The sequence below is a fragment of the Toxotes jaculatrix genome, chromosome 4 (assembly GCF_017976425.1).
Source record: "Toxotes jaculatrix isolate fToxJac2 chromosome 4, fToxJac2.pri, whole genome shotgun sequence".
Lineage (NCBI taxonomy): Eukaryota > Metazoa > Chordata > Actinopteri > Toxotidae > Toxotes > Toxotes jaculatrix.
The window spans coordinates 19419034-19438583 of NC_054397.1; the positions used below are offsets into that span (position 1 = coordinate 19419034).

At 39.2% G+C, this 19550-nt stretch overlaps 1 protein-coding gene and 1 long non-coding RNA gene across 2 annotated transcripts in view; one reads left to right on the forward strand and one right to left on the reverse strand.

Moving 5' to 3' along the window:
• On the forward strand, positions 1-9977 carry xpnpep1 (X-prolyl aminopeptidase (aminopeptidase P) 1, soluble). The gene is made up of 20 exons (XM_041035780.1): positions 1-120; positions 1341-1465; positions 1818-1881; positions 2408-2512; positions 2822-2914; positions 3378-3521; positions 3863-3958; positions 4794-4875; positions 5335-5545; positions 6128-6217; positions 6344-6394; positions 6826-6884; positions 7198-7275; positions 7389-7460; positions 7612-7672; positions 7798-7867; positions 8219-8392; positions 8916-8992; positions 9292-9390; positions 9692-9977. Exons 2-20 carry the CDS (start codon positions 1349-1351, stop codon positions 9809-9811), a joined length of 1863 nt encoding a protein of 620 aa, XP_040891714.1. The 5' UTR covers positions 1-120; positions 1341-1348; the 3' UTR covers positions 9812-9977.
• LOC121180403 overlaps positions 8289-19550 on the reverse strand; it is a 27732-nt gene continuing 16470 nt past the window's right edge. The window contains exons 2-3 of the long non-coding RNA XR_005893950.1: positions 17669-17760; positions 8289-8413 (exon numbers count right to left, since the gene is read on the reverse strand). This is a non-coding gene — a long non-coding RNA (uncharacterized LOC121180403). The remainder of the gene's footprint in view (positions 8414-17668; positions 17761-19550) is intronic.

Genomic DNA, 19550 nt, shown 5'->3' on the forward strand with positions numbered 1-19550 from the left:
CAACAACGAAATGGCAGCCTCCTGTAAATTAACACAAGGTCCAAGCTGGTGAAGGGTTCGCTTTGTGTATTTGTTTTTTTTTTAACCCCAAGAATCACATTTCCAAGAAGAAACCACCGGGTGTGTATTCAGCAGTTCGTGGGCTGCATGTGGGGGGACTTTAACGTTAGCTAGCCGCGGTTTGGGGGGCTAACGTCTCCCGGCTGCACGGAGCGAGCACAGAGGGATGTTGACTGTTTTCAAACGAGGGTAAACGGCTGGTCATCCCACGCCTGTGTCCGTAGCGCTTTGTTCGTTAACGAAACAGAGAGAAAGCGTTTACGCAGAGCTGTAAACCTGGGGAAATTGGCTACAAACTTCGCAAATATGCCACTGGCGTGCTACCACACCCACTAGTAAATTCAACGGCCACACCGCCGAATGAGTTATTGTGTGTAATGGTTGGCCTGTTGATAACAATGATGTGTGAATAAAAAAAAAAAAAACATCGCCCGTCCCCTTCAGCTACAAGCTATTTGGTTTTGTAGTTTCTTTTAGGAAAATCCAAAGCAAGTGTTTCATTTTATTATAGCTACGTGGCTAGCTATTTAGTTAGATTTTGAATACCCCTGCTTCATCTAAAGCCAACTTGTAAACAACAATCGCATGGGGAGCGTTTAGCCAATAGGAGAGCTCATCGCTGAGGAACGCTGCAATGTGATTGGTCGGTTTGTTGCTTCTTTTTTTACACCGAGTTACACTGCCGTATAGGGGCTGTGGAGCTTTGTTTTAGGAAGCAGTTGCAGTGGAAATGGGTCAATCACCTACCGACTCGGGTCAATTAGACAATTCTTTTAATATTTAACCCTGGTTCTTGTGACAGTTGCTTAATGAGCATGTTACAACAGGTTAAAGATCCAGGTGTGGACTGTGACTTTGAGCTCCACGTTAATAGTCAGGTAGGCTTCAGTCAGTCACTGTCCAGCTCCAGGCACTTTAAGTCAACATGGCTTCCCAAAAGTCAGGTAATCTGTGGATAATTAGTGTGGGATTTAAAATATGAATGCACAAATGTCTTGGTGCTTTTTGATCATGTGGTTGGGTTGTCTTTAATTGCTATTGCTGCTTTTGGAGATTAAACTGATTCTTTTTATATCATAAAATGCCTGGCTGTGACACTGTCTGCAGTTGTCATATCTCAGCAGCCTTTAACTTAACTTTTGAGATTCAGCCCATTTTGTGTTTTACCGCATATTGAGGCCACTGTACCTGCTTTTGGAAAAAGTGTGGTATGAACTAACATCAGCTTGTTTGAACTTTATCATCATTTTAAAGTATGACACTGTTGTTTGTCCATTCAGACGCAGCCATGTCTCCAAAGATCACTGGAGAGCTGCTCAGGCAGCTTCGCCAGGCGATGAAGACCTGCAAATACTTCTCTGAGCCTATACAGGCCTACATCATCCCTTCTGGAGATGCCCACCAGGTAAGTGAGACCACGCACAGCACACATTTACTTCATTAATACATGTTTACATGACTAAAGTAAATCTTAAGTTTAAACAAAGACATGCGTGCACAAGCTCACAACAGTCTCTGATTTACCTCTCCTGTCTATCTCACTTTGTGTGTGTTTTGTTTCACTTCTGATCATCTTGTCTGACCTTCGCAATTAATTGTAGCCCTTTGCTCGCTGCTCCTCCCTTTCCCCTCTCCATGCACAAGACGTGATGTGAGAATAGGAGCAAAGGTGGCATTTAAAATGGCCACTTCACACTGATTGTTAATGAAGCTGATCTCTCCCTTTGTCTCTCTTTGTCCGTCCCCGTGTCTCTCAGAGTGAATACATTGCACCATGTGACTGCAGACGTGAATTTATCTGTGGATTTAATGGCTCTGCAGGTATGTCTTCCTTGTGTGCAAGTGGAAATGCACACTAAAGTGTCATTTTTAAGTCAAAGCATCAAATCCTAGTTGGACAGACTAGAGGCCAAGATCCAGTTTCAGTTGTGGAAAAATCCAGGACAATGTAATAAATAAGATAATCAAACTTTTATTCTGTTGTGTTCACCTATTCAGTGTAAACCACCCAGATCGTCTCATGTTCAGATTAGTTAGTAAAGTGCTTTTGTAATAAAGCCCTGTGGGAAAACCTGACTTTCACCCAGACAACACCACAGTTTAAAAGGAGAGTGTATTGACTCTCAGACTCGTTTTCACTGCTGTAATTTCAGATGCATATACTGTATATGTTGCTATACAAGCATAACTGGCACATCAGACAAGTAACAGGCAGTTAAATCTCTATCCCAGCACCAATGCAGATTTCTTGCATACTTTCACATTCATCCATTGTGCAAACAACTGGATCCAACAATGCATTTGTGATTGGAAATGTCAAAGCTGCTTTGTGTGTTGTGATGTTTAGGTACAGCCATTGTCACAGAGCAGTACGCTGCAATGTGGACTGATGGGCGGTACTTCCTCCAGGCCAGCCAGCAGATGGACAACAACTGGACCCTGATGAAGATGGGTAATGTCCTCCTTTTTTTGTACATAATGAAAATAATATCTGCCTCTTAGTAATGTCATGTAAGCCATAAATAAAAGCACTGACTGTTAATCTTCATTTTCCCCCCTCATTTTTAAGGTGTGGGGTTTTTTTTGAGTACTTGTTCATATTTTCACAGATTTACATGAAAGAAAGCTAGACTGCAAATCATAATGTTTTGAGAAGATTTTAGAACGTAACTTAGGTGAAGACAAACATTTTACAGTACATCTTACAGTACATCTCTATGTCTTCAGTGTGTCATGAACATGTTTTTATAATCATGCATAGGACTGAAAGAGACGCCCTCTCAGGAGGACTGGCTGATCAGCATCCTGCCAGAGAACTCCAAAGTGGGAGTAGATCCTTGGATCATTGCTGCTGGTAGGTTATGGTAACATTCCCCTCTCAGCACCGTGGATCAGCATTATTAGGGAGGCAGGACACAGTGACATTACAGTAAGAGCAGTATGAACACTGTAGTGTGCAGCAGGAAATTTGCTCAGTACTTTGCAGATTTAAAATGTGCAGTATCAAAGTATAAATTGTCAAACACAACAGCTGTTAAAAAACGTTATTTTCTCCATCAAAGAACTGAACATCAGTTTCCTGCATGCCCAGCAAGGGCCTAGCATACCACTCGTCTCCAGTGCATTTCTGACTTGTCTGACTATAGAGCAAATAATGGAAAATTCATAAGCTTTCATACAGGTGCTCTCATGATGTGAAGCTGATGCTGCATCTTGCAGATCCTCCTCATCAAACACACAAAGGACATTCTGGTTCTCTTGTTGTTTTTAACCCATGTTTGAGCATCTTAACACAATCCTCTGATGTTATGTTTCAGACCAGTGGAAGAACATGTCCAAGGCGCTGACCAGTGCAGGCCACTCTCTGGTGGCAGTGCAGGATAACCTGATCGATGCGGTCTGGACCGACCGTCCAGAAAGACCCAGCACACAGCTCCGCACCCTGGGTTTAGAGTACACTGGTCAGTGCCCCAATGCTTTAACCATTATTACAGGCATGGTTATTTTATTGTAGCTAATTAGGGTTTTTTTTTCAGAGATACAGAGAGATTAAAATCCTGAAATATTTTTAGAGATCCCATGAGAACGCTGACACCATTATTTTACTCTTATGAATCATCCAATTGTGAGCAGAAGTACCACCTGTAATTTGAGTTCTGTTAACTACTTTTGGTTTTATCTTTGTCTTCTATTGTTTCAAAGCCAAACAAATCAAAGGCTTCACTTCACTGTTACTAGATATACAGGTTTTTGAGTATTATGAATTAAGTGCCATGTCTTGCTGATGCTGTCCTACCTGTAGGTGTTTCCTGGCAGGACAAGGTCACCACGCTGCGGGCCAAGATGACAGAGAGGAAAATCAGCTGGTTTGTTGCTACAGCATTGGACGAGATTGCATGTATGGTTAATTTTTCACAAATACACATACACTTAAGTACATACTTAAGCACCTTCAGTGGTTATATTTAAAAAATCCCTGTGGCAGACAGCTGTGCATGCCACTGAAGAGCACAGAGTGGAGATATTTAAGTACATTTACGTGGAATTTCAGAATTGTACATGTAATACTTGAGTAAATTAACTTTATTTTCCAACTATTTGCATAAATGGATTTTCAACTCTGAAATCAATTTTTAACTGCACAACAAACATTACGTTGTTTTTGTGCTGATCTGTTTGTTATAAGGAAACAAGAATTTCTAAACAAGCAGCAGCCATACCCACCTTCTCCTCTCTTACATAAGTCCGCTTTGATACCTGATCACGATCCAAGGACCCAGGGATACACGGGTGTCCCTCTAGATGTCTGTTTGAGCGCCTTGTTAAATGTGCCTAATGAGCTCTTGGTTCTGATTGTTTGGCCTGAGAGCTTGTGTTAATTAGAGTAATGCTGATTTTGATTGTCAACGAGTAGCATTTAGACTTGAGAGTTTCAATGGGCGTTAAACTGAAGGAGCTTTGCTCAGGCATCTACAGAGGATGAGTGGCAGTCTAATAATAACACTGATATTTCACACCAAACAATGTGCATGGAGGTTTGAGAGGAGACACAGTATTTGAAATGGAATCATGCAAACACTGAAATGGCTAAAAATAGGACAGATAGTCAAGTGGTGACTGACATTGCAACTGTCATTATGGGACAGAAACTAACAAAATCATCATTATTCTTATTATTCTTATTATTATTATTATAAGTCATTAAAATGTAATGTATTATTTTCTTTTCTCAGGGCTTTTTAACCTCCGTGGTGCCGACATCGAGTACAACCCAGTTTTCTTCGCATATGCCATCGTGGGAATGAACACGTTAAAGTAATGGAATATAACACAATGTAACTGATCAGTGACCTATTAGTTACCTTCATGCTGCCAACTGAAATGAAGAGCTTCAGGGATAAATGGCGATGATGAATTATCAGCATTTCTAAAAAAAAAAAGTATGCAGGAAAGTGTTTTAGCATGAGCAGAGCTACAACTTACAAACGCACAGTCCAGGAAGCACAGTATAACAGTGGAAAAAATAGTGGTTAAATCACTGATACAAGTTCAACATTTAAAATTTTGTTAAAGTAACACAATGTGTTGTTTAAGTAGTATTTTGTATAACTTTAAAGCATAATGGTTTTATTATTCTTTTTATTTTATTACATTTACTATTTGAGGTTAAGTAAAACTCTTATATTTAATCTTATCTTTAATGACACTGAAAAGATCCAAGAGGACAGGACAGGTTTTTTGCCCCTTCACTCACCAACTCCTTCCTCTCTGCAGACTTTTTGTGGACCTGAAACGTCTCTCTGATCCCGCTTTGAGAGAGCATCTGCAGCTGGACTCTCCCAGCAAACCTGAGCTGAGCATCCAGATGTTCCCGTACGAGTCGGTCTACACTGAGCTCCAGGCCGTCTGCGCTGGGCTCAGCCCCAAGGACAAAGTGTGGATCTGTGACAAGGCCAGTTGCGCTCTCACACAGGTCATCCCCAAGGTGAGAGAGCAGACCCACAAAGCAGTAGCATTTAGAGGACCATTAATTGTCTCTGGTTTTCACAACAGAGGACACAGAAATAGCTTGATTGTGTCTCCATTATGTTTTCCTAGTTTATAAAATTGGCAGTGCTTTCCAAGTATGATAAATTGCTGCCTTTCAGATCTCGTCATCAGTATCCTCATATTGCAGATTTGCTTGTGGGAGGACAGAGATGTACATTTTCATCTCACTATCAGAGACATTATTTTGGACAACCTGAAACTAGTATGAATGCCCCTTTTCTCACCTGCCTAAACTAGTAAAACTACAAAATCACTCCTCAAGTGCATCATTAAATCAGACATAGTCCATTGTATTTTGTTTTGTTTCAGCTGACTAAACTTGTATGAAAACATTCACTAAGCACTTAAATTAATGAACTATTTGCCAAGGCAGACGGGCATTTTAGTGATCTGCATTAATTCTCTTTGCATAATACATGAAATGTTTCTAATATAGACATTTCATTTTACTGTTACTTTTATATCAAGGTAACATCAGCGACTTTTAGGATTGCAATTGTTTCTTCTTGTATTTCAGGCCCACAGGACCCCAATTCCCTACACTCCGCTCTGCCTCGCCAAGGCAGTGAAGAATGCCTCTGAGGTTCAAGGCATGAAAATGGCCCATGTAAGAACCTTTGAGCCTAATATTTTTAGCGCATGTCTTTTATTCAGTTTATGACATCGTTGTAAACTCTGTAAATGTCTGATTTACCCAATAAAGAATTGAATATTCATCTTCTTTTACCAACAGATCAAGGATGCAGTTGCCCTCTGTGAACTCTTTGCTTGGTTGGAAAAGGAGGTATTTTCTTTTTTTCTTTCTGAGGCCAAACATTTTTAGATTGATAAGAGAAAAGAACAGATTCTTCTGATATGTGTTCACAGGGCTTTGAATGTCTTTCTGTCCTATTGCTAAACACTTTGAGCAAAACTTCTGTTACAGATGGTTGCATTGATATAGCAACAATTTAAAAAAAATGCAATTTTCCTACAATAATAATTAATTGATCATAATTTTAATTCACTGTATTACAGTACATGTTATTTTGACCAATCCTCCAAAGCCTACCAATTTTGTATTCTTATATTCTACGAATAAATATCGTAAGCAGTTACTGAAAACTCACGTATGTGAGTGTTGCAACCTTGACTTCAGGTGGAGATTATAACTAAACTTCAGTGTTTATTTTAACTCCCTTTCCATGATCAAGTGTTGCTGTTATTGTTTTACAGATTCCAAAAGGCACCGTGACAGAGATCTCTGCTGCGGATAAGGCTGAAGAACTACGCAGGTGGGTGGTTTTTTTTTTTAATTCTTTCGTTTTTTTCCCAATGGTCCTCCTGTGGTTGACAAGCTCATCCAGTTTAACTTCATGTCAGCTTTCATGCTTGTCATGCTGCATGAAAGCTGACATGGTTAGTCACAGCTGAGTTCAAGCCCCCTCTGCTGGACATGGAAGAAAATCAAATTGTCTACTGAAGGCCTTAAAATTAAAATGCTTTGTTTTCAAAATGTTTTATTCTTTCATTGTGCTGCTTTTAGAGTGACGGTAACGTTTCATCACTCAAAACTGTAATCATTTAATTTTATTGTGTCTTATTCAGTCAACAGAAAGATTTTGTCGGCCTCAGTTTCCCCACAATTTCCAGCGTAGGTCCAAATGGAGCAATCATACATTACAGGTCAGTGGGCCAAAGAAACAAATTTACGTAGCTGCATTTTCTTTTATGTTGTTGTTCTTCAAAAATACTTAACTAATCCTTTATCCATGACTTTTTTTTTTTTTTTGCTGTAGACCACTGCCTGAAACCAACAGAACCCTCACCACGAATGAAGTATACCTGATCGACTCTGGAGCCCAATATGTGTAAGCAAGATAATTATTATATACAGCAAATGCATTTGGACTAACCAGCCGTGTCTAGTACTAGTATGGCTTAATTCAGACAGTCATCACTGCCATGCCTGTTAATGTGCATGACACACATACATCTGCATCCATATTCTGTCTTTGGCAGTGATGGAACCACAGACGTCACACGCACCATGCACTTTGGGACACCATCTGCTTTTGAGAAGGTGAATTTGTGTATTTGCTAAATAATTCTGATCTCAGGTTTAAGTGACTAAAGCTGTTCGAATGATTCTTGTCATATATACTGAACTTATCTCTTGCCTTGATTTTATTTTTATATTTCCTCCAGGAATGCTTTACGTATGTACTGAAGGGACACATAGCTGTCAGTGCTGCTGTTTTCCCCAATGGAACAAAAGGTGCTACACTCTACTCTGACATGAGGGTGATCTTACACTGTATATAGCATACCAGTATATAAACATTACATTCTGACTTCAGGACACCTGTATATACACAGTATTTCTTGAGTATTCTGTCTGTCCTGTGTTGAATATAGAGCTTTTATTCTTAGCGTCAGACAATAAGGATAAATCATAGCTCTCCCTCTTGATCACATGGGGAGTTAAAGGTTAGTTATTCATAGATCTATGCATTCATTTTCCCTTTTCCGGCATGCAGTGGATAGAGTGCAGGGGAGAAGTGTGCAAAATTATGTTTCCTTAATCGCTAATGTGATCGCTAGCTCTAAACCTCCGTGCTCTCCCCAGGCCACCTGTTGGATTCGTTTGCCCGTGCAGCCCTGTGGGAGTCGGGGTTGGACTACCTTCATGGTACAGGCCACGGTGTAGGCTGCTTCCTCAACGTCCACGAGGGACCCTGCGGCATCAGCTACAAGACCTTCGCTGACGAACCTCTGGAGGCCGGCATGATCGTCAGTGATGGTATGGCAGGGTTTTTTAATTCTGCAAGTGAATGACAGCAGTATTAAGAAGTGTTGCTCAAATACATGTTTGTATTTTCACATTTGAAAAGCAACAACACATGTCCAAACATGTAGCTCATAATTCCAACTGATTGATGTGTTTATGCTTTGTTTCGTTTTGAAGAAAGTAACTTCTGGCATGAAGCACTTGTCACAGCACTTGTGACTCATAGAGTCAACAAAGGCATGTCAAAGGTGTCCAAAGTGACACAAGAACATGCCGTAATTAAATAATACCTGAAAAATGTCTCAGTGGTGTCATAAATTGGCTTCTTGCTGCAGTGTAGGAATGAACAGCTGTTTGTTCTTACAGAAATGTGTGGGTGGGGATGGAGCTGTATGTAGGAAATGATGCACATGAGGAAATGGTAGTCCTACTGGAAGTGAAAAACAAATACATTTTTAGGTCTACCAAAACTCAAATATTTTTTGATGTTTGATTATGTTCTAAATCGTCATCTCATCTCTTGTCTTTTTTCTAGAACCTGGGTACTATGAAGATGGCTCTTTCGGCATTCGCCTGGAAAATGTGGTCCTTGTTGTACCAGCGAAGCCCAAAGTAGGTGTTTAAACTGAGAATCAAGCCAGAAGGAAATTCAGAAATACAGAGTAGATGAAAGAAGTGCTGCTCACACTTGCCTGCTGTAGTATCTGATCACTGTTACTCAAATAGTGTCCACTAAGGTTTACTCACATTCCTCATGTACTAATAATCAATGTTTTAAAGTCTTGATGCTTCTTAAGATGTTATTTCCTTGTTTGTTTGATTAGTTGTATATAAGTTACAATGTTAGTTAGTTGCAGTGTTTTGGTTTAGAAAACCAAATCATGTTTTTGTTCTCCTCTTTGTGCGTGCAGTACAACTACAGAAACAGGGGGAGCCTGACATTTGAGCCCCTCACTCTGGTCCCTATCCAAGTCAAGATGATGAACACAGAGCTGCTCACTCAGAAGGAGGTAAGGAATATCCAGCAAGATCACGTTAATCAAAGAAAAATTCACTCTTAAGAAATTAAAAATTAATCTCAAAAGGTTTTTTACTGGTGATGTGATAAGCACTTCAAATACAGCAACACATTACATTTAGCCTACTTTACATTCTGTAGGAGCAATAGGAAGAGTTTAGCTTAAGATGACCTACGGTAAAGTCATAAACTATGCATTTGAATGTTTGATAATATTTCCAGCTATGCCTAGTACATTATGCGTTACTTAAACAGTCTTTTCATGGCTTGACCATCACTTCACTGTCTTGCAGCGGGACTGGGTGAATGAGTACCACAGGAAGTGCCGAGAAGTGGTTGGGGCAGAACTGGAGAAGCAGGGCAGGAAGGGGGCACTGGAGTGGTTGATCAGAGAGACCCAGCCAATCGTCTGAGGACGGACTCTTTTGCAAACCAATCATGTTGTGAAGGAGCAGTGTACGATCAATCGCTCTGCAGTGATAATCGTTTGTATTTTTCTCATCTTTCTGTGTCTCACACTCAGCTTCTTTTTGTAAAGCATATTGTATCTGCAGTTTTATTAAAGATCAATGAAAATCAAGAAACGCATATCTTTACTACTTTGTGTCTAACATCAGTTTTTAAAGAAATATGGCAGTCTCATGTTCAGCTTTAAAATCAAAAGCTGAATTGTTGAGGTTATCCAGTGAGGGTTTGTAAAGGCTGTGAAAGTTTCTCAAGTAGAAAAGTTTATAGTCCTTTTACATGAAGTTAAAAATTAAAATGAAAACTGGAATAATCACAACTGCATATGACAACAACAGTATTTAGAGAGTATTAAGAGATGGCTAAAAGGGACTGTCCTAACATGTCACCTAATATGTCATACACAGAGCTGTTAGGCCTCTCTAATCGATAGAGTCCTGCATCCACCTCTATTGCCACAAAATGTTGCTGGGCCCTCAAACTGTGTGATGTCAAAACAGGTGGTGTCCTTAGGACAGCATCAAATTCAGCAGGATGCTATCAGTTATCTTGTTCAGTCCACATCTTTGTGTTCTCAGAAACAGAATTAAGCAGTCTTAAAACAGTTTACACTTCACACAAACCACTCTGGAGTCACTTGAAATGAAAATGTTAGGGTCCTAATGGAGCACTGCAATGATTTAGTACTGATCTTTCATGAAGGTTTAAATTGAAAAAGTACATCCCAAAATATCTTGAGTTTTAGTCCCTGGTATGTGCCATGATTTTAAAACACTGGATCCTGTATTTCCTGTAATGCAGCTTGTTAGAGCTTTAACTTCCTTGTCTGATAAACTTGCACGTCTTTCAAAATTTATAATTTCATAACTTCACATGAAGCAGACTTTCTGTTCTAAATTTGTAGTATCCAAGCCTATGAAGAGAAACCCCTCATGATATAATTTCTCAGACTTTACAGAGCTTCCACAGAAGATTATACAACTGCTTTCACAGACTTTGCAGTTTTTCCTATGACTTTTAAACTGAACTTAATGTGTAAAATTGGTGGAGTGCCCTTTAATGACCCTACATGTGGTGACATAACTTTTGAAAGACACAGCTCGGGGGCTTAAACCTTAACCTGAAGACAAGTGCCTCTAACCAAGCTTAACCCTGACACTAATCTCCACCCACATAGCCTCACTCTCCACCACCCTCTAAAGCTGCATGTAAAATATTGGAGGGTCCAAGATGACGCCACTGTTTGGGTCGCTGGCGTACTCTTGAAACGACAGGGGCAGCGACAGTGCAGTTTGCTCCTCAGGTCTCTGTGGGACCTTGATCTCCTCCTCCTCCTCCTCCTCCTTCACCCCGACAGGCAGTGGGTTGCTGTAGATATAATAGATCCTGGAGTTGTCCTTTGCCGCCTCTGGTTTCTTGAAGAAGGCGAGAGGGTTGATGAAACTGGTCGACCTCTTCACCGCTTTAACCGCCACGGGGTCCACCGGCTCCCCTCCGGTCACCGCACTCTCATACACGTGGGCCCGCTTTGACTGCCTGAAGAAGAAGATGGTACAAATTACACTAATGATTTAACTGTCATTACAAATGACTCTGTACTCAGAGTTCACAGTAGCTTTAAAGACTCAGAGGTTCAGTTAATCATTATTGAAACAACAGTTTTTCTCTGAATCACCTATAACTCAGTACACAGGATATGATAGAGTTATGGCATTGTATATTAGACATATCATAGATCAGAGAAAGATCCATGTATCCTACTAAAGGCAAGAAAGTGGATCATACACAAGAATTTACAGTGCTAATTCTTTAAAGTGTCAAAGCAAGCAAACCATGATATCTGATCTTCACCTGGTGCGGTTGTAGCAGACTGTGATGCAGTACAGGCCGGTGATAGTGAGGATACACAAGGCCAGAACAATGATGACAATGTTAAACAGTTTGAACTCTGGGTAGAAGAAAAAAACAAAACAGAAGTTTCACTCAGAAGAGCCACTGAAACATCCTTCATTCAGATAAATTGCATGATGACATGTTTAACAGTGTTGAAAAAAAACAAAGCAAAGAGCTGCTCTTAAGCAGAAAACAACAGTTTTGGTAAGTATTTCATAAACAGGATACACTTTGCAAGAAATAAAATAAACTTAACTGACACAACACACCAAACAGAGCTGTGTTGATCTCCTCGTCATGCAGGCCCAAAGCTGCGGTCCCGTTCAGATGGAGACTGTCTGCTGCCATTGCTCGGTCCTGTTGGGCTCCACTCATGTTGCTGCCATTGGCATCCAAAAACATGAACTAAAGGCTGAGTTTCAAGCCTCTTCTCACTGGTTTCAATAGAAGCTCGGGCCATGTGACTCAAACAACTTGACTGAGTTGCTACGGAGACACCCTCTCTTTTGTTACTCCTCAGTGTGTAGGACACCCCCTCTTCTCCCTCTTTTCCCTCTCTGCTACTCCCCTTGTTTACTGCTCATTATTCTGTGCAGTTTTTTTTTTTGGAGGGGGGGCATATTGGGCCCTTTATACTGTTTGTAAGCTCTGAGTGGTGACCCAAAACCAGAGTTTGCATGCTCTCAGCTGACAAAGACCACAACTGAAAATGTGTGAGAGGAAACAAGGAGAAATTCAAAAGTAATTTTAAGAAAAACAGGGTTATCATTTCTTATCATTGTTCTTAAAGTAATGCAAAAGCTATCCTATTAAATCAGATATATTGTGTGACATAGATGAAAGATTATTAATGACGTTCTGTTGCCTTCAGTAATCAACAGTTTGTGTGTACCATGTGCCCTTTTACTTAATGTATGAACTGTATCAAAGTATCAAACTTTGTGACTCATGATCTTTAAAGCAAAGAATGTCTACCAGTGACCTCCATGCATATGTCTATGCACTGCAAACAGTTCAACCAAATATATTCATATAGTTTTTACAAGTATAAAGATGTAAAATTATCCAGAATATCATATGAAATTGCCAAAAAATTTAAAAAGTAAAGAAAAAAATCTAAATTTTGTCACAGAATTTGTTAACACCCAGGCTGGGAACCACTGAAATTTAGCCGATCAGTCCCAAGCAACAATCAGTCCCCGGTGCCACAAATTTCTGCTCATATTAGTTGCATGTTTTTCTTTACATATGTTGTCTTTATATTTATCACTGTTTGTTTTGGGGACAGGAGTATCGTGAACCAAATCCCCTCAAATCAGGAAACCAAGACCAGCTCCACTGGCCAATATTTCCAAAGAACTGCCAGAACCAAAGCCAGCAAAAAGGCAACAAAGACAGCATTCTCCTTTCTCCTTATGCTTCACTTCACCCCACAGCACCACGGGAGATATTATGCAATTAGCTGAGCATCTAATTAAATGGGGTTTTGTTTTTCTGTTTGACAAGACGAGCTGCTGTATAGAGTGGACTTGGAGAGAACTTGGAGGTTTTGCTAATCTAATTCATGCAAAGAAAAGTATTGATTGTTTGTATTAGTTTTCCTTTACGTTCAATGATTTATTCAGTGTAATTGGAACCAAAGTAGTGTATATTCACCAGTATTTATTTTACTGTGTATATACACTGCTGTTGGAGTAAACTGCAGTTTAGTGGTTGACTTTTCTGGATCAGGACCTAGAACTAATGATACAATACTGTAAATACTTTTTCGGTTAACCAGTACATAATGAATCATTATAAGGTGTTTATGTATTTATAAACACAAAGACAAACCCCTAAAATCATTCAATCATTCTATGATTAATACTAAATATTCCATGTTTAAAAGCTTTTTACATTGTCAGTAATTTTAGATGTACTTACAGAGTAATTCCTTACAGAGTGCCTCTTAAATGTAAAGTTGTTTCCCTTTGTTTCCTAACCTTTTGCCTTCTTCCCTTGTCCTTGTGTACAGATTTTAATACCATAGATATAACTATTAGGTATCAATAAATATTTTATCCGTGCCCTGTATGCATTAAATAGTTGTGCTAATTATGAGAATTTGCCGCTGGATATTCCTTAAACCCTTTCTATTTCCTGTCATTTTCCCAGGCTCTACTTCCTGTTGCTATACTGCACTGTGGCTTTATTTATTATGTTTATGTGAGAAAGAGAGAACCTGAGAATAAGTTTATATCTCTGGTGTCTTTTCATCTGAATTTTTCAAAACATGAAAGAAAAATATTAATAAAAAAAAACTCCCTGTGATTCAATTTAGCTATTCCCATGACCAATCACAGTGTCAAGCTGCCTCCACCTTTCACACATTACCTACTAACTAAAGAAACACTTCTGAGAATTATTCATCATAGAAAATGCCATCTAACCAAGCACAATACCTAACTGCAGCATGCAACTAGTGTCCCTTATGTTTAACAAATCCTCCACTAGGTGTCAGACTTCGTCTGTGTGACTGCCACTCAGCCTACAATCGACTCTGTGAAGGTCGACTCCATGGTATTTATCAAAAACAAAGAGGGAGCGAGATATTGACTGATTAGGAAATAAGCCATGACACAGAGGCTGAAATATCTGTTTATTAGCCTCCTGAATGTCTTTAAAGTCTGTTTAATTTTCACATTCATCCTGGTTCTCTGCAGAGTTAAGCTGTTTTGACTTAAGGGGCATGTGGGTGGCATTAAGTTGGTATGGTTTATTTGAGCAGACCAGTACGCATAAACCAACTCTGTCTGTGGCAGCTATCATGGGAAGGAGACTGGGAATATTCCCAACTGAGTGTTTTCCACTTTCACCCAGAACTAAAACATTAATCCTGTGGAGAAAATTATTACATTATCTTGACGTTAAATCAGCTGCTGTGGTGGGAGAAACTACAATAATTACATTTTCTCCTTCTGTTGTTTTTTTTTTTTCCTTAGGTTTTTATTAAAGCTGTTTACACACCAAGCGTAATTTGAATCATTATTGTTGTATTTTATAGTTTTGTTGCTGATTAAGGTTAAATTACATTTACTTTCTAATAATGCCCCTGTGCTCACTGAGGATACCACTTAGATGAGTGTGGTTTTACACCATTATTAAACTTTTTTTTTTCTTTTAAACAAGCACACTAGTTAACTATGGGAGGGAATTAATTTTATAATATCAGGTCTCAGGGACTGATTAAAGTTGGGACAAAATGAATAGCCTGGGTCAGTATTCACTGTAATTCTATATGCTACGTTCTTGGTTTTGACTTTGACCAAAAGCAAACTGAGCACTGGTGCTGGAAACCCCCTATTTAGTCATAAACTGACAATGCTTAGCCAACAAAAAGAGATGAGAGTCGTTTGGTCTCTCTTTGTGCACTTTATTGAATTGATTTCCAATTAAAATAGTCCAGAGTAACCTCTGGCCTCGTGTCCTTTTAGAGGATTGTGAAAGCAATTACACTCGACAATGTTCTCCTTTTCTAAAATGTTAGTCTGTAACTTTAATGAGGGCATTTTGAATGAGGTGCTGTTTACATTTACTCAAGTTGATTTTCAGTCACTTTTGTATAAATATATGAAACTTAATTTAACCAGGAAAGGACATCACTGAGATTACATTTTTCTTTTACTGTGTGTAAAAGTGTCCTGGCTAAGAAAGCAGCACAAAATCATGAAAGTTATGAAACACGTAAAGCAGACTTTCAATGAGACAGATGAAATATGAAGTGAATAGACAAGGATCACAAAACAAATACGATCAAACAGTGATGTAAGATTGATAAAATGGCACCAATAAATACACCTTAACAAGGAACATAAAAAAGAAAAACAGCAGATCCTTAAATTAAAATGAATAAAACAGAAAATACCAATAACACAAACAGCTCAATCGATCTCTAATTCATGCAATTTAAAATGTTACCAAAGTTTAGTTTCCTTTGGGTAGGCCATTGCACATTATGTTATTACTCTACCTTGCGCAATCACAGTCACTGTTGCATCTGACAGCTGCTAATGCAGGGTGTAATTAGAGGAGAGGGACAATAATTGAGGAGGGAAAGTATTTATGCTGTTTATATAACATAAACCTTCTTGATGTGCTGCCATGTTAAATAAGAAGTGAACCCGTGAGTGTGTCAGCTTCAGGAAACACGGCGAATAAAACTATTTAATGTCAGTGTTAATGGATGCTCTCATTTTCACAGCCCATCCACAACCAGCACCTCATGTATCAGGGAAACACACCGTTAATATGCTGTCTCATCATTTTTACTAAGTCTCCCCAGTACGCACCCATGAGGTCCTTTATCTGGCAGAACCAGCATTTTGCGTTTTTACATTTAGGTTTTAAGCAACGCTGTGGTGTTTCTGTCCGCAGCAGCTCACAGTGACTAAGCAGGTGAGATTAGAATGTCTTGTTCAATGACTCACAGTTATTAGACACACTGGCTTGTTCCCAACATGCTCACTAATTCCTTCACTCATTTCCTCAGCCTCATCCTCCCTTTCCTCTCTCCTGCTTTGGCCCATGTCTCATCCTCTATTTGCTCCAAAATCTGATTCCTATTGAAAAAAGTTGGCAACTCTCCAATGAAATCATAGATCGCCCACAATTAAATTAGATTTTGGTTTCTTAAAAATCTATCACAAGGCCTTGGTTGACCATATGAATACTTTTACAGACAGGATCCACTGAGGGTAATATTTTATGACATGGGCTTTTCCATAAAATTCTTTATTTCATATTTTCTTTGACTCATAAAAAGGCAGTAAACTCAATCAATCATCTCTCCTACAATCATCCCCGAACCCTCCCCACTCTTGTCCGGGTCGCTAGTGAAATCCTGACCATCCCTCATCAACCAGCCTCACCCTCAGGTCCACCCTGCTCCTCTGCCTCCCCCTTTCTGTGTTTACACAGAGGCTGGTGGGGGAATTAGCGTTCTGGCGTGATCCATTTGTTCTGATGTGGTTCAGCGGGAAGGTCCTGCCTTGATTTATTACTCTTGTCAGTTAAACTTTTGGAGGTACATTTTAAGACACAAAGGCAGAGTTCTGTGTGTTGGTTCTGTTTTTGTCTCTCTGATTTGATTGATTGGCTCTTGTATCAGTGATCATGAGTATGAGTGACTTTAGTACATGACGAAAGACCCACTGTTGATGGAAATCAAATATATACACCACATAGAGGATATGAGAAATGTACACACTACAGGAAAATGCAAGATTATTGTTATAAGGGCCCATATTATTTAGTTTGCATGATTTTTTATAAATATTTATAAAAGTTATTTGTCTTGTAGTTTAGTGAAAGGGGTAGAAAATGAAAAAAAAAAACTGCATGCTAAGATCTGACAGACTGAACAGTAGTGTATCTACTGAGCCAAAAGAGGACTTTTAGAACCGAAAAATCACTTATTTACTCAGAAAACTGTACGTACATGAGTAGAAGAAAATATGAGTCCCTTTAATAAGACGCCATTAAATACAACACATTCCTAATTACAGCTCATTAACTGATTAATCGAACAACAGAAAATGAATCCAGATTTCAATAAATAATTGTTTTTTCAATTTTGAGGCTTTTTTTCTTTTCTGTGTTTCACATCACTGTAAATGGAATATCTTTGGGTTTTAAACAGTTGGTTGGACAAAAACGGGCAATTTAAAGATGTTATCCTGTGCTTTAGAAAACGGTGACAGGCCTTTATCGTTATTTTCTGACATTTCATAGACCAAACAATTTTGAATCAATAAATCAAGAGAACAATCCTTAGCGGATAAACTGATAATGAAAATAACTGTTATTTCCTGCCGTAAAAAAAAACCCACACAAAAATAGAAATAGCGTATGACTTGCGTGCATGCCTGACTCACCTTTGATAACTGCGAAGATATTTTTCAGGTCATTTGGTCTCACGTCTGATCATCACAGTATTTGCTCTGCACAGTCAGCAAGTTTCAAGGACCTTTAAAACAGATTGTGACAAATTATGGGAATTAATTTAAAGTGAACATCACACTTGAACACTTGAATAGTAGAAGCCTGTGTATTCAGTTCATCAGTCTGTATCATTTTCCATAAGTATATAAAAAAATAGAAAAAAATATCAAATAGGTATCTGCACAGCCTGTTGCTCAAGTGTAGTGGTGTCAAGACACTCAGTGATTTCTGGAAAATTCCTGAACCAAGAGAAATAACACCAATGCTGGCAGATCTTTTCCTAGTTCTCTGAAAAGTCTTAAAAGGTGAAACTGAGACAAAATTATTCGTCCTGATGGACGTTGGAATGATCTGCTCTCTTGGCAGTATGAAGGTAAAACGTATATTTGGCAGTGAGGAGAATTGAGAACGACACGTACTGGATTTACAGTATCAGAGACAGAAGATATTCAAGGAGCTGTCAGAAGTCAGACATCATATTTAAATGTGTGATTTAATGATTCCTGCTGTCAACACTGTTATGTCCAATTAGACTCCAACACAGGATATGGTGGCCCTCAGTGGACGCCTGTGAAACTTTACCAAGCAGTATCAGAAAGAGGCTTGGCCATGGTGCGTGACCCATAAAACACAGTAATGGGCTACTTCCTTCTCCCTGTCTAACCCTGGACACCCTTACTGTACTACACAGGAAATGTCCTCTGAGCTATATCAAGTTCAGTTTATTTACAAATCACTGCTGACAAACACAATTCAGGGCAACATGCAATAACACCACCATGTAACTGGGCCAGAGTCTGTCTGCATGTGTATGTCCTTGTATAAGTGTGTCCTGTGTGCATTGTAGCAGAAAGCTTAAATATATTTTGTTTAAGCTGCTTGATTTACAGCAGAGATTTACTCTCCATTATTTATTTTCTCCTTTATGAAAACAAGCTTTTGTCATGAGCCTTGTAACTCATCTGTAATCTCTTCATATCTAACAATATCATTTAAGGGGTTTTGAAAATCTCAATTTCAGTTCAGCCCCTGCCCCTGAGCCTGTGTGGCTCCAGCAGCAGTCAAAGGTTTTTTCTCCTTTTTCTGTCGTACTCATCCTTTGTCAGGATGAGTACGAGAATGAGCAAATTCCTGTTATCAGATTTGAAATACTAAGGTTGGGTTTGTTTTTCACCACGTAAAAAGTGTAGTGTTTTAAAATCCAGAATTACCAGAACAATTAAGAAAGTTTTATTTGTATTTGTAGTTTTAAATTGTACAACAGGTTTTAGCTTGTTTCAGAGGTCTTAAGCCTGTCAGTCATAGCTTTTAGTCAGGCGACAGGTCCCAGATCTGTACCACATGCACACAGATGAATACAGTATATTGTATGTGGAGCAAACAAGCATATTTTATTAAATGTCATGCTATTCCACATTTTCAAAGATTTTATTGAATCTGTAAAAAACTCTAGTGTACAGTGTGTGGTAAGCTGAAATCTTGATTTTCTTTGCCGGGAACAAAAAAATCCCATGGGAGTATCCCATCGTCTTAATCTACCACCTGCAATTTCACATCTGTCACTCAAATCATGAACTATCACTGAACTAAACTGTTATAACTCAAGACTACGGAGTGGGATGGTTCATCCCCCGCAGCTCAGTGCTCAGTTTCAGCCGGGTTAGTTTCAGTCCACCACTGGCTGGACACCAAGAGCCTGCTGTACCTTTGAGGAGATCCAGGCCTAATCTTCTGCTTGCCAGTAGTAAATACAGTTTGGCAAATAGGCCTTGGAGGTTGTGTGTGGGAACTGCAACACACTTGCTGTAGCTTTCT

What these genes read in the sequence shown, in the direction of transcription:
- xpnpep1 (XM_041035780.1), top strand. Translation starts at nt 1,349, where the DNA reads ATGTCTCCAAAGATCACTGGAGAGCTGCTCAGGCAGCTTCGCCAGGCG. An exon ending in TGGATTTAATGGCTCTGCAG is followed by an intron (nt 1,882 to 2,407) that starts GTATGTCTTCCT and finishes TGTGATGTTTAG; the next exon opens with GTACAGCCATTGTCACAGAG. An exon ending in TTGCTTGGTTGGAAAAGGAG is followed by an intron (nt 6,395 to 6,825) that starts GTATTTTCTTTT and finishes ATTGTTTTACAG; the next exon opens with ATTCCAAAAGGCACCGTGAC.